The sequence below is a fragment of the Ixodes scapularis genome, unplaced genomic scaffold, assembly GCF_016920785.2.
Source record: "Ixodes scapularis isolate PalLabHiFi unplaced genomic scaffold, ASM1692078v2 PGA_scaffold5__190_contigs__length_132052651, whole genome shotgun sequence".
NCBI classification, from domain to species: domain Eukaryota; kingdom Metazoa; phylum Arthropoda; class Arachnida; order Ixodida; family Ixodidae; genus Ixodes; species Ixodes scapularis.
In genome coordinates, this window is record NW_024609880.1 from 45,892,057 (window position 1) to 45,907,680 (window position 15,624).

The 15,624-nt window shown below is 47.3% G+C and overlaps 1 protein-coding gene across 9 annotated transcripts in view; it reads right to left on the bottom strand.

The window, feature by feature from the left end:
- Positions 1-5,115: 5,115 nt before the first annotated feature.
- Positions 5,116-15,624, bottom strand: part of LOC8040089 (histone demethylase UTY) — a 231,962-nt gene continuing 221,453 nt past the window's right edge. For all 9 annotated transcript variants that reach the window (XM_040223440.3, XM_040223442.3, XM_040223439.3 and 6 more), the window contains 4 exons: positions 15,034-15,340; positions 13,312-13,438; positions 10,862-11,029; positions 5,116-6,606 (listed from right to left, as the gene is read on the bottom strand). In XM_040223440.3, the coding sequence (XP_040079374.1) occupies positions 6,580-6,606; positions 10,862-11,029; positions 13,312-13,438; positions 15,034-15,340 (629 nt within the window). In that variant the 3' untranslated portion in view covers positions 5,116-6,579. The remainder of the gene's footprint in view (positions 6,607-10,861; positions 11,030-13,311; positions 13,439-15,033; positions 15,341-15,624) is intronic.

A 15,624-nucleotide genomic window follows, 5' to 3' on the forward strand; every position in this document is an offset into this window, starting at 1 on the left:
GGCAGCCGCGTCGTGTGATGATCTGCCAGGCTGTGTCAGTGTAGGGGAGGCTATGGTACTGCCTTTTTTTCCCAAAAGTAAAAGAACTGTCGTATATTAAAACAAGCATAAAGGCCGACGTACAACCTCGGTTTTCTCCAAGGGAGATTATCCTCTTAGCACTCCCCCTTTAAGCTGGAAGAAGGGTCAAGTTTGGGGCTAGGTAAAAAAAGTGGAGAAGGTACAGGAAAGGAGGAGGCGGGCAAAAGTGGAAAGCGTGAAGCGTACGTCAGTCTTTAAAATGCTTCATGAGCGACTTGCATTGTGCACAAAAGCAATTAATGAAGCAAGGCCATAATGTCGGTCGGAGTTGAAAGTTAGCAGAAAACCTGCACGCACTGTATGTGCTTTAATAAGGAAGAGCTGACGTGGCACTAGCCTTCTGAGAATTTCTTGTTTCTAAGTGCGCAACTATTTTGCAAAGAAAACGTAAAAAAATTAGCAGTCCTGGAATAATCCACAGTACATTGGCAGCGATGGCTACGACACGTTGCGGCAAAGTCTCGGGGCTCTCGCGAGCGCGCACTTCACTCTTCTACCAGCAACAAACGGCGCTGATGACGCGTTGAAAGACCGGCGCGTCTGTTAGTGTTTCACAAGTGCAACGCCAGCACGCAGCAATGCCAAGACGCACGCGTCTGTCGTTTTGCATAATAGTACTTTCGTCAAGCTTCAGCACGTTTGTCGCGGCTCGGGAATCCACTAATGGCGACTGAATGCACAGGCCTGTCTTCTAAGTGGTATTGGATGGATCGATACAGCTGAACCCTTTGACCGGGCGGTGGCTTGTGCCACCCAGCTGTTTTTTTTTATTTAAATAATTAACTCCGATTGAATTTCGAATTACGATAACGAGAATAACGAAGAATTTTCAGCCGCAACATCGCAGGAAGTGTGGGTGTTTAGCGGGCACTATAGACGCTTTACACACGCGCCAAATTGAGCCACCATAGCCGCCCTTCTCTTGTCTTACCGAGATGCCAAGCCACTGAAGCGGAGTTGACGGGTCTTCACAAGGGCCTATGCTGGGCACAAGAACACAGTAGCATCTAAAATGGCAATAACCTGTCCTGCGGTAGTAATGATGAAGTGAAGCGAACGGAATAAGAGGGAACAAAAACTGAAGGTCAGTTATGGCGGCGCCCATGCACAACTGCTGTAAAGCGTCTATACCAGACTTGTACGCACATCTTTGTTCCACAAATGTTGTATATCGAGAGGACTGTCAAAGTTAGTTTGCCTTGATGTGTGCTTTGTTTAGGGCTACAACATCTGGCCTGTTTCCTCCGAATGCGTTTTTTTGTTGTCCCGGAGCGCATGAAAGCGCAACGTCTGGCACGAGCTCTTGGCAATGACTGCTACAGCGGCATTTTGTTATCGGGTATTTATATTTTTCGAGAGAGCATGTGCTGTCTGCATTGGGTACTAGAAAGGATGGCATCACCCTAGACAGAAGAAAATTGAGGCACCCTAGTCAAATCTGAGGCGTAGCTCAGTGGCAACGTGCCTGCTTCACTTGCCACGATCAAATCCCATGAGGGGCAAGCAATCTTTTAACGTGAAACATTCCTTGGCTAGGTCTTCAGCATTTCGTGAAGCCCAGAAGTGAAGTCTGGATAGAAGCGTGGCCTCGAGGCTCGACACTGATTGGTCGACGGGCGGCAAAGGAGGAGTGAGGTGCTTGACGCCGACTGGTTAACGGGGAGGTCACGTGACCTCCCTGTGATAGCTGGTTCACATGACGGACCGTGTCGCGATATTCGTCTGCGGACCGTGTACCACGTGACCATCACGTCACCGATTCCTGCGATCCGCGCCTCGTCCGCGGAAGCATGGACTAATAAAGTTGAGTGCCTTTTTCACTCACAGAGGTTTGGAGGGAGATTGGCTTGAAAAGTGTTTAGTCTGGCAACGGTACAATTTTTTTTCTTGTTTTTCGGAGGATTAAAACAAAAATGGCGCATCATTCTGCGCGTTTGCTGGTTTATTTTGTCGCATGATTCTTGGTTCCACACGTGAAAGAAACTGCGGAAACTTTGTCCGGCTGGCGAGTCGGTTCTACGCCGAAGCCTTCTCGTCCAGGACCATGCCTGTTCACTGGCATGCCTTGGGTTAGTAAAGCTAATGGCGCTTTGTGCGAAGCCTATCACGGTGTTTTGTATCGATTTGTACGTAACAGTGGCGTACAATTCTTTATTATGCTAGCAAACATAGATTTCTCTCGGATAACGTGCCACGGTGCAATGCTGGAGCTTCGCGGCACTGTGGGGTGGTGAACAGGTTCCGTCCGTCCTCGCTGGCGTCTGCTCGATAACTCTCTTGTATGGACGCGCTGGGAGACGGACAAACCACGGACATGTCGTCACGTGATCAATCCGTTCGCAGATCAGTTTGTCGTGTGAATCGGCCTTGACTACCACCTGTGCCAACACGTCCTAGATAACAAAGCCGTAATGCTGATAGAGATGTCGTCATCAGCGAAGGCCAATGCTGGGTACAGATTGGACAACGATTGCGTCAATGTTCAGCCGACGCAGCACTCGTTTCCAATTTGTCCAGCCATGGCCTTTGCCGATAATGCAAAAATGTCAGTGCTACGGCCATGTCTTCTAAACGGTGTTGCGTGTGCTCAGCGAGGGAGAGAAACTCTAGATAATAGAAGGGTTTGTAGGATCACCAGGTTTATCAGCCCAATTGGCGGTACTATCACTTCATTCTAGGAAGAACTATCAAGTGTACACATGGTGCGCATTAAAAGCTATCTGGTGAAGAGCGCCGTGCATGTAGGCCTCTGGAAACAGTGTTGCTAAACATTAGTGATGCTAGATTTTTTCCCATATGAAACTATTCCCTCGCAATTTGCCATACAGTCAAACCCGTTTATATCGAACTAGCAAAAAAACTTCTACAAGTTCGATATAGCGGGTACAGTTAAACCTGGATATAACGAAATTGATAAAAGTTTGCAATAATTCGTTATATGGAGGATTTCGTTACATGCAGTTTTCGCGGAAAAACTCGTAAAGGACATGTGGAAAGAAAGCAAAAATTAAAAATCCACGTGGGCAAACTCACCAGGTCATTTATTTAGTGGAAAAGAAGTCTGTAAGCTTGCGTTGTGGCTTTCGCGCGAGCGAAGGCAGCACGCAGCGCTAAAAGGACACCAAAGCGTTTAGAGCACTGTCGTCGGAGCCGGACATACATCGATGGCATCCAAGACCTCCCTCGCGGTAGACACCAAAGGCAATTGGACAAGAATATATCTACATTTCAGGTACAGTCACCGACCGATTATTCGGACTTTGCAGGGACCGAAAAAACGTCAGGAAAATGAGCAGATTGAAAAAAAACTTGCCTTTATTACTTCCAAGCGGGCTCAAAAAAGCTGTAAATAGCGCTTTGTTCAGGTTATGCCTCCGTTTCCAGTCGGCAACTTTCTGTTAGCTTGAGAATCGCAGCCTTCTTTTCTAGCGTTATGGTCGAGTACTTTCTGCGCTTCTTAATGACAGATCGCGGCGGCAGAAGAACAGATAGGGCCATGACGTCCAAGCCAGCGTTGTGCGAACGAGATAAGAGGTGCAAAACCACGAGCGCAAAATGGCGACTGGCGACGCAAAGAAATGAAAAACAATGCAAAATGATAAAATGACGATGATGATGACGTGCAGCTAAATGGGGAAAAAAAAAGGCTAGCATAGCGTCACCTAGCAGTAGGACTCAAGAAAGCCCAAGTAGCGCTGCCAAACCAAACCAAGCCAATCCATTGGCAGCCAACATAGAATTCAAAATGGCCGCTTCTCGATGGTGTTTTCCACTGATCGCTCGCGACAATTTTGTCCGAATAATCAAACTTTCGGACTTCAAGCTGTCCGAAACATTGGCCGTGAATGTACACCATTTCAATGGGGTAAGTCACGGTTCCGCCTTTAGGTACGAAATATCGAACAAACTCAAATTATCAGAGTCCGAAAAAAAAAAAAAAAATGGAGATTACGGCAGAGCGAGTTTGTTAAATCAAGGTTATCCAGTGCGAGCGCTTCGTTAGATGGAGTTCACAAATACAAGCGCTTCTATGAAGATTGCGTCGGGGAATTGAAAAAGTTTGTTAAATAGAGGATTTCGTTGTATACAGGTTCGTTACATCCAGGTTTAACTCTAATTCAATATAAAAGTTTTAAGGAATTTGACTCAAAAATCCACTTTCTGCTGACATATTACACAATGAAATAGTCTTAAATTTTGTGCTGCTTTTTCTTCATTGCATTTGCGATAACAATATTTTTCTTCGCCATCGACAAACTCCAAATGCTGAGGCCGCTGCTTCTATATTTGTGCATTAGCACCGAACTATGCCGAGAGCACGGAGCACGTCTGAGAAGGGCACCTTCTCCTGCAGAGCACCCTTTTGCTCTGCAAGTTGGCTTTCCCACAATGCGAGCGGCTGCATTGGGGGAAAGCCAGCTAGCAGAGCAAGCTGGCTTTTTTTTCTTCCGGGTGGCCGCGTCAACCGCCCGGAAGAAAAAAAATATTCTCTTTTGCGGACGGAGCGGGGAGAGGGAGCACCGAGTACCCTCTTCCCGTTCCCTCCGCAAGAGGTTTTTTTTTCTCCGAAACGGTTGACGCAGAAATAAAATAATTAAAAAAAAAGCCAGCGTGCTCTGCAAGCTGGCTTTCCCCCTATACAGCCGCTCGCATTGGGGGAAAGCCAGTTTGCAGAGCAAAACGGCGCTCTTGGCAGTTCGATATATTGGTAGCGGCTGCTATTTTGTTTCATGTAACCGTTGTTTCTGCTATATATTATCACTAAGATTACAGTGAACACAAATTGTTCAATATAAGGAATACCTCGATGTAAACGGGTTCGATATAGTCGGGTTTAACTGTACATCCTTTAAGGATTTGGCAACGTCGATGACGGACACTGTACACCCTACTACGACAACAACTATGGATACAATAAATGTCATTTCCATTGGTGGCAAGAGCCCATAATGGCTATCGCTGTAAAAATCCTGCACGTAGCAGTGCCATCCACCATTTCTCCAAACCTTTGGGAAAAATGCACAGGCCGCCGCCAAATCTTTTGAGATTTTTTAATAAACATAAACTTTGTCTTTAAATGCAAAGACATTACATAAATACACGGGAGGCAGGGGTGGGCAAAAAGGGGGGGAGGGGGGAAGAAGGGTGATGGGGGAACAAATATTGGAACACCACTGCGTCTTTCCGCAAACTTATAAATACATGCGCCACGCGTCGAACTGAGATCATGGACAATAATAATAATGCCTTTGGGGAGCTGGGCTAGGGTCGAGTGAGCTTCGGCTGCTGCTGCTGCAAAATCCGCTTGTCGCGTACAAAACTACAAAAAGGTGATGAGGGGGTGGGGAGGGGGCGCAAAGACCTATTGGCGACGGCGATCGCAATGGTGCCTCGGCTTTTGCCAAGCTATATTACAGGTCCTGAAAGCTGTGCATGTGTGTGCCTTCCACGCTGACCAGAGGCAGCACATTTAAAAAAAAAGAATGGCAGTGTTGTGTACAAAGGGAGACGGAATTTGCACTGGGAGCCGCGACTCCTTTTTGTCCGCTTTCCCTTGGGAAAACACTCTTGCTGCTTGTTTACGAACCGGGACCATGCAGGACAGACAACCCTAAAACCGTAGCACGCTAGCTTGTTGTCCAGACTATGCGCACACACTTTTCAAAGGCAAAAAAAAAAAGAAGTAATGGATATCTACGTGCACGAACGAATTCCGGCAGCATATGAAAATGGAGAGTTCTACGGATACCTTCGTTAATCCTCGGAGCGTGTGTACTATATTCTCGCGCATATATATATATATAATCGCTACAGAGGTTTAGAATTACTGGTGACGAATACCCGCTGGGTAACGGAAGCCGGACTGCAGAGTCCGCATTGAGATTAGTGTTGCGACAAGACGCTCAATTTAAAATCCCGTTTCTCTCTTCTTTTTTTTTCAATAAGTTACCAATTGGAAAACATTCAGGGTAGTCTGTATAATAATAGAGCGCAAACCTATAAAAAGAAAAAAAAAGACAGCTTTTTTTTCCCCACATTTGTCTCAAATTTGCGGCATTGCCTCGACAATTTCGTCCGCCTTATCCATGTCTGACATATCTATAAAAAAAAGAAAACAATGTATGAATTAAATTGCCACCATCGCTCGACGACATCCTCTCGCCAACAAACACGAGTCTTTCACGATCGAAATGCCAAGACAGGCGAACGTTCTTGCTATGTACACCAGCACTCAATACATCTTTCTGCCGGACTTTACAGAAGCATCTATCTGAGCCCTTGCTGCGGCAGACCGAGACTACGCACGTGCCTGCCAGTAACAACAACAACAACGGCCCTCGGGGAAGTCGCGTCGCCGATCGCGATCGGCTAGTGTCCGTCTGTGGCACACCCGCGAGGGCTTCCCGCGTCGTTGCCGATTGAGCGTGGCGTCTCGACGCTCAAAGGCACGGCACACTGTCTGGTCGTCGCCGCTGATTCTCACGCCCCACTTGACTGTCACGTGGTAGTTGAAGGGACCGTCGCCTGTTTGGGAGAGAAGAAACGGGCTTTTTGAGAGGAGATGTCTCAGTACCAGTTGATATGTTTTCTCGGTTGCTACGTTTTTTGTACGCCAGTCTCGTCGAAAAACCCGACGTTACATCGGGCGCGGTGTACAGTCGCCGACCGATTTTTCGGACACCGCTATTTCGGACATGTCCAATTATTAAAATGTTTTCGCTGAACCGTCACTTACCGCACAGAGTTAATGTATAACAATGACCGAAATTTGGAACACCATAAAGCTTGTTGCTCGATATTTCAGACACAATCTGCGCGATTTCTTTTGTTTACAGCCACGAAACAGCCACCGTGATAATGCTGCGAGTTTAATCACTGCTATGTTGGTTTTTCTGTTCTGACTTACAGCCTCGATACCACATACTATGCAGTAAAAAAGCTGAATTGAGGTTATAATCGGGCTGTGATGGCCCGATTATGTTGGCCCGAAACGGTGGCCAACATAGCCACCGTTTGTTCATTTTATGTTGCGTTTTTCGAGGTGACCATAAGAAGATCAGATTCTTGTGCTGTTTAAATGAGTGTTTGAGTCGAGTTTTCTGTCACACGGTATTGAAGTAAGCTGGGCGGGCTAAACATTGTCTCTAAACAGTGCCAAATGGCGCCAACTTCATATTTACTGTGTGCAACAACGAAGGTGCCAACAAAGCATGGCACCATGATCAACCACATCAACAAACACGTGAAGTGACCAACATGCAGCCGAAGTTGCACGAGAATTTAATATTGACATGAAGCGAAGCAAGTGGCCAGTACGAACCTGAGTGGCATGAAAATTTGATATTGTGGCTGAAATTGTTTTTTTGAACTGCTTGATTATTTGGACAATCTGGGGGTCCCTTAAGAGTCCAAAAAATCAGTCGGCGACTGTATCTTTTTATTACAGACGCAACCAAATGTTTGCGCCTTGCAGTTTAGAGAAGAATGCACTGCGGCGATCGACCAACAGGAGTGCCCGTCGGCTAAACTTGAGCCACAGCCCGCCGCGCTGCGGCGACGAAGAGCATCTGTTGGCCGATCGGCTTCCTACGAGGCAAACGACGCCGAAGCATAGGGGAGGAGCTCCCCTAAGCCGTGAAGCAAAGAATGTTCGAATATGTTGGCCGATTCAAAAATCTCTCGTGTGCACCTTCAAGGCCGATTCGCATGTTTGCCTTTTACCGTGCTCGAGTGTGTCGCGTTGCCCTGTAATAAAGAGAAATCACTGGCACCATTTATCGGTGGCCCTGGTAGCCCTGGAACTGTGTATAACTAGACCAAAGGTTTTGGAGTATGTGCGATATCATGTCTGCGCACTATATAGGAAAAATAGTTGCTTACAACATTGACCGAAATATAATGAGCCCATGGCGAAGAAATGATGCGTGAAAATGATAATATATATATGCGGGCTGGAAGTATTCCGGAGCCACTCGATGGATGGCTGCAGTATGTCCTCTCGTCATGAGGGGCTACGAGCGAGTGCGGCAGACGTCCCCCAAAGCCCTCGACTATCGATACAACCGAGCAACAAAACCTTTTAAAATTATTTTTCTATTGATGTTGGTTGTTCCACAAAGCTAAATAGAACAAACCATCTGCGCCGAGCGAGCGAGTGAGGTTACTCTCCGTTTCATACGTTCGAAGTTGGTTTGCACGCATCTAGATGTCTTCGTTTACCCCTTTAACGTCATAATCGTCCCATGTGCGCGCCCATTTGCAAAACCGAAACCTCCACACTGCACGGAGAAGTAGTGAAGACAGAGTGAGTGGCGGAAGTCACGTGGCTACACTTGACCGTGCAATTTTTTTTTTTTTTCCGCACGCAGCAGACGAAATGCGTTGCGGGATCTGTTTGCCGTGCGATTCCTTTGCAGTTATGTTTGTTCCGCTCGCTGTTCTGTAACACGAGATGAGTTGTTTTGTACATTCAAGTGTTGGCAAATCATAGTAGTGAGTGCCCGTGGTGAATTTCCGTGATCGGCTCCGAAAAGAATACTCCCAAGATGTTGCGTGAAGAGCTGCCTCGCATGTCCTACATCTGGAAATGGCATTGTGCGGCAGAGTGCATAAGTTTCCGAAAGATCAACGGATCGGGATCAATGGCTGGCTGCAATTCCTGTAGAACAATTACGGGAACCTCGGAAAGCGGATGCTACCCGATTCATATGCTCCTTGCATTTTGCGGAAAGTGACTACATTGAGTTCGCAGGTGTCAAAAATGAAATCCCATACCATTTAGTTCAGCGACGTATCGTCCACAACAATTTTTTTTTTCAGTGATAATTGTAAAAAAAATAAATGTAAACATTGCAAAATGATTGACAAAACAAAAGGTACGCCCACATTAGGGATTGTATCCGTGCCCGCTGCGTGTGAAGCAGGTGTTTTTCCACTGAGCTACTGAAGGAACTATTTCAATTGTAGTAATGCAGCCAATCGACAATATGTCGGAAAGTTTGCTGCCAATTTCCTTCCAGTACATGCACTCCCAGCTTGAAGTTGGGCAGCACCACGCATTGGCCACATTCGCACCTAGTAGAGAAACCATCGCGTGCGTATTCAACTCGAAGTATGCACTTCGTGCTTGACGTTTGAGCGAGCGATGTCTTCAGCCACGAGAAGGGACGACGGCTCGGCGACGTCTCCGTGCAATTGGGTTGCTGGTCGGGCGTGTCGTACGGGATGAATATCAATTCTTTTGATCGGTCCAATATTTCTCTTTTGAAGGAAGACAGAATTCGCCGGTACTGTGAATGACAGTTCTGAAGTAGAGGTCCCACGCCCGTCGCCCACTGCACTCCGCTAGTCCAAGCGCTAGTCCCACGATACGCGAAACGAGGCCATTTTAAGAATTATGCAGTGAATGCAAAAAATGCTTCCGGTTACCTGTGCAACCTTTTTTTTTTCAATCAACGTATTTGCAGCTTTTTGGAAGCCACAAGAAATGGGTTTCATATTTGTTTTTATTTTTAATATTGACTGTGTGCTTTTGACTGATTAAATTTGGTGGTCGCATTGAGTCCTTAGAAAACGGCCCGTGACCACGGAAAAGAGAGGTAGCGCGACTCAAACCGGCCAGTTTTCGATCGGCGGGTTTCGGGTGGAAAGAAACCGAGTTTTGAGCCGCAAGTTCTGTTCTGGGTAGTTGGGCTCTCATATGTCGCGTACAACTAAAAACCTTGGCGAGCATAAATATTCTGTCAGTGTCCCTTTAAACCGGCAATGCAACAACTTTTGTGCTGACCATAAATACAGCTTAGAATTATTCCTCGACATACGCACTCTCGGAGATCGCATTGTTGGCGTCGTTGCATCTTCGTCGTGACGTTTTGCGAAGGAGAAATCGAAAGAAAAGATCCGCTTCTATCCTTGGAATTTTTACTGCGACGAAGGCGCTGCTCGGTTGTTGCGTTTGAATATTCTTGGGTTGCACTAGTGCCAGTAAACTGGTGTAAAGTGAGAAACATTCCTACCCAATATTGTTGCAGTTAGTCTCAGCCACCCACTGATGCATGTATAGCCTGTATAGGCATTACTGCACGCAAGGTCTAGAGCACGGGTGGCCAAGTTGACCCGGCGTATGAGTTGCAAACAAAACCACGAAACTTCCAAGAGCCGCGGGAAGGGGGGGGGGGGGGGGCAATTTTTGTCCAGAGCAATAAACGAAACTAGAACTACTTTCAAACCATTCGAGTCAAAAGCAGTCCAACTGTACATAAGGTAGGAGTAGCACAAGACTACCAAACCGCAACCTGCCTTTCGATTTAAAACGCTTTCCATTTCTCTTTTTGGGGAGGTGCTCGTGTGACCGGGAGGGAGGCGGGGGATTCGGAGGGGTGGGTAGGGGAGGGAGCTGCGAGCCGCACTTTAACACGCGAAGAGCCGCAGCTTGGCCACCCCTGGTCTAGAGGGTCCTGCGCCGTTTCACCGCATCAATGTCGAGGCTGAGAAGGGTCACTCGAGGCAGCCGACACCAGAGAAGCTCGGAGCTAGCTCGTGTAGCGTGTGCTAGGAGCAGAGCATGTTGCTAGCGTTGCTTTACAACCAATCGCGTGATGTGACCCGATATGTCACCGGAGTAACAACTGGAAATGGTTAGGGGCCAGCCGTATAACAGATTCTGCGTTAAAAGTTTGAGAGCTCCTGTTTCAAGCACATAGGTCCAGTGAACGGCATAAAAAGACGGATTCGAGAAGCTCTCGAGCGCGCCTTCGAGTGACACGCGGGAGGCACTCACCGGCTGCAGGGCGAAGCTGTCGTAGACCTCCATGAGGTCCTCGATTGAGTACTCTTCGAGGATGACAAAGCCCTCAAGGCGCTGGCTCATGCGCCGGCTGCAGTCCAGGCAGTGCACCACATGCTTCTTGTCCACCTCCTTCACAAACAGGATGTTGAACACCTCCACCTGCACGTGAGAAGGTGGGCGTCAACACAAAAGGGAACGCCAAAAAACATTGTGAATGACAGACACACGCAATGAAGCAATTGTTCTTTGTTGTAAATGTGAAGAATATACGGGTTTGAATTTCAAGGTGGTGGGTTTGAATCCTTGACAAAGAGCCCGCAGTCTGACGGAGGTTCATTGCGAAGAAGGCTTCGAACCTTCCTCTATCCAGTGATAAGCAGAATGTGTTTCTCTCTCATACAGTTTGCTTGAAATAAAATTTCAAATCTGCTCTTTTTTGAATAGCCCTGTAAACAATGAGCAGAAGAATGCTGTGCTAAACTCCAAGTCCAAAGTTTTGTTTCAGAGATGACTCACAACGATTATTGTCGATACAGGGTTCAGTTGCGATACATTCTCTATACTCAATCGGCCTGTGCTCTCGGCAAGTGCTCTCCACTTTCTATGTCGAAGGCTGACAAAGCTTGAGAATGAACCTTTTTCAAGTACACATGCACCGTCTGGGTGTGTGGTCTGCGAACTACAAGTGAAGGGTGGCCCATCAAAACACGTTGGCATCTTGCAGTTGTATCGGTTTTTATTGATTTTTATGCTCCATATTACCGATGCTTAAAAAAGAATCGCCCAAAAAGACGAAATACGTGCAAAGATGGGTGCTGACAATGCTTGTCGTGCTTTCTGATAATGGCAGCAGTGGGAAACAAGGCCAGGGGAGAGGATGTACGCATGTGCAGAGGCTTACACTGGAAAAAAAAGGCCCATTACCTAAGCTAACCTCGACAGTGCAGAAGTGTACTGTGAACAATCATACATTTGCAGGCTGGATATTTCACAGTATTTTTGCAAGTTTGCTTTATGATGCATTTATTTTGCAAAAATAAAATTTTGTGTTTGAGGGTGAGCCTGTCCATGGATGCCAGCCATGGCCGATTTATTCGCGAGACATGTTTTGCCTTCATCAGTCTCAATTCCCAGAAAGTAGGTTACTGTGAAATATAAGACACTTACCGTACTTGCTCGCATAATGCACAGACTTTTTTTCCCGAGAAATTGACACATATTTGGAGGGTGTGTTCATTACGCGGGGAAAAATTTGTGCATTTCCATACTTTGTACAAATGTCATTTGAGGTGCCAATATGACATGACAGGGTGATGAGGCATGTCCCCACTGACGGATGCGCTCCCAGGGTTGGTCCTGGGTGCGCCACAGTAACCATGCTCTATAAATTGTGAACCTTTTTTAGGGCGCTTTTGGCGTGCCTTTCGCTGAAGGAAAAGCGCCCTACGAAGTTTACTCAGCACGGAGACTGACGCGACCGTTTTTAGGCCTAACCACTTTCACTCACTGTCTGAAAGCAGACCACGAACAACAGCGTGTTTGTTGACATCAATGCATCCGACGGACAAGCATGTCGGGGCTGGGCAATTCCTCGACCCCAGCTTCGTTAGGTGTGCGTGCCGCTCGGCTCCACGGTTAATCACTTCCGCAACTACGCACTTGCAGCCATTACGAGAGTGGCCTGGCTTGCCTTGGCTTGGCTTGACTTGGCCTGGCCGCATGGCAGCAAAAAAAATTGGTTTGGTGGCTAGCTAAGTTGGACGCAGTTCGAAACTTGCGGAGCCAAAAGTCGGAAGTGCGTTCGTTACCCGAGAAAAAAAAAAAGTCAAAATATTGATGTGCATTGTGGGGGGTGCATTCATTATGCGAGTGCATTCATTATGGGAGTAAATACGGTAAATCTGTCGTTTAAGATTACAGAAAAAATCCCATTGAGTTCGTGACTCGCACGCAACAGTTGTGTAACACCTTTGGTGCCGGAAATATTGACATTTTTAACTCAAATTTTGTAGTAGTTAAAATGCTTTTTGATGCCATCATGTAGCCATGACAGTGACATCACAACATTACATGTTATCACGCGACATCTTGTCACGTGACGCTGGAACGTCGTGGTGTCGCGTCGCGTCGTCATGCGACATAATGTTGCGCAACACCATGATGCGACATGATATAACACCACGTGGCCCCATGCATCACGCAACCCCGTCTGTCAAGTAACACCATGGCCTCACGTGGCCCCATAACGTGACACTTTGACGTCGCAATGCTATGCATTTGGACAGCCTATGGGATATACCAAAGAGACAGGCAGTTTGTTTACTAAACTCCTGTCTACCTGTTGTGCATCAACACCGAGGCATGGGCTGTTTGAGAGTGCATAAAATAAACAAACAAAGGGACGAATAAAAACGGGGCTGCAAAGAGGTCGTCCGGCTCACCTCGCATGTGGCACAGTAGTGGGCAATCTCGTTCTTGCCCCGGCCATGCCAGCGGATTTCCTTGCCCAGGCTCTTGACAAACTCCACAATGATTTGACAGTGTCTCAGCGTCCGCAGCAGGCAGTACCTGGACGTTGTCGGGACCAAGGGCACAACCCGGAGATTTGTGAGAAAGGGGCGTCCATGGACCAGCATCGAAAGGGCAGGACTGCCGTTTCACAGTTTCAGAGAAAACCTCACATCCTTCAATCCCCAAAAAAGCCAACTTTTCATAATAGAGAAGTGTATTTGTGGACATGCTAAGGACAGCAGCGGGAGACCCGATCTGGCCACAGAAGCCGCTGTCACAAAAGAATACATGCCCCACGGGGAAAACCACGAGGTAGGACCCCTCGTCATGCAGGGGTGGCGGGTGGGAAAGAAAAAGGCAAACTGGGCGTAAGGTTCATCTGCCTTTGAGGTGCGACAACACTGGTTTATGCTTTAGATGAGAAATGTAGCCAGTGCAGCACCAGCGATAGCCAGGGGTCTTTAACGTGCAATCGGGCACGATTGCACGTCACCCGACATAAAGGTAGCATTGATCAGTCTGATACAAGTCATATTAATAGAGCGGCAACAGAAATTTCAACAGGCTCCGGGGAGTGAGCTTCTCTCTTGTGCCGACACTTGGGCCGTGCTCAAAAATTGACTCATTCTCACTCCTAAGTAAGGTCCTTGTACCTTGGCATTCGAAAGCCCGCTCGCATCCAGCATCGCCATATTTGTGTTACCACATGGTGTGACCCACAAGAAAAACCAGGAGGAGCTCGAGCAAGGCTCGGAACACAACCATCTATGGGTCATAAATGCAAAGTAGTATCCTCTATGCTTTTTTTTATACCAATTCTCAGTATCTAAGGAAGCAAATGACTTTGTTATTATAAGTTAATTTTTTTCGAAACCAGCTACATGCTTTGCAAGACGTTGTCATTACCTCTGTCTGCCAGCGGGCAAATGAATTACAATTGTCTGCGGCCTTACTACCTCATGGCGTGACCAAGCATCACTTTACGTCCCTTTTCTCAGGTACGTCCCAGAAAAAGGGGCGTGCTGCAATGTCTCATCGCATTTCTAATAGGGTAAAAAGGCCATCCATGATCAGTATGTCTGGTTTTCTAGGATGCTCAAATACTGCAAATTAGATTTGCACAAAAAAAAAAAAAATTTGGGGAAGACATTCAAGATTGCTTACGTGTAGGAATGCGAAAGCATTCATACACACAAGCATTTTTACAAGCAGCGTGCCACGTCTTCCTTTTTCACACTACGCTCCAGTGGTGACATCATGCTCCACCAATGCGCAGGCGCGGCGCCCCTACCCGTCTCCACGGCTCCCGTGACCATGCATCTGCGTTGCTGTGCTTTTCTTTGTTTTATTTCTTCTCAGGCGCGTCTGCTTTGAGTTTGATCGGTCCCGGCGGCTTCTAGGACGAAACATCTGATATGACGCATCGCAGCCAATGGAAATTTATTCCTTGTTTCGCTGCTACAGACTACTCGCTTCACTCCATAGAACAGGGGAATTTAGGCGCCATTTTTCGCGGCTTCAAAAGCTGATGATGACGGTTCGCCCCATGGGACAGTTACTGCTTTCGCATTAAAGCAGAATCTCAAAATACATCGCGAAAGTGGCACGTCGCCGTACTAAATGAATGAAGCCAGCGCCGGGGCCCGACTCACTTGATGAGCTCGAAGAGTTGCGGCTCGGAGACCTTAATGTTGCGCGCCAAGTTCCAGGAGAGGTGGACCATGGGCACGATGGACTTGAAGCTCTGCAACTTGTTCCACTCGTAGCGCTCCAGCCCCAGCCGGAACTGGCTGGCGTTGAGGGGCCCCACGTTCCAGGCGATGTTGTTGCACCAGCCCACCGCCTGCACCCAGTGCACCGTGCCCGCGTTGACCCAGACCAGGTCACCCGGCCGCTGCAGGAACCGGTACACGGGCACCCTGGCGGCCATCATGTCCTCCATCAGCGGCCACCAAGACCCTGCACGACGGATCGGGACCATGATTAATTCTCATTAAAATGCGATTGAACGGAGCAACACACCCTTTTTCCCAGATATATATCGGGAAAAGGGTATTTCTTGACGTTTGGTCGTGTTTTTATTGGGGAAAAGGCGTCGCATCGTCATAACTCCATTTTTATGGACACTTAGTGTGTATGAATGGAGTAAATAAACTCAAATGGCATATCAGGGGAAACTTTTGTCTTGAACAATATAATGTCAATTCTCATACAATTTATGTTAGATTCTTACACTCTCTGCA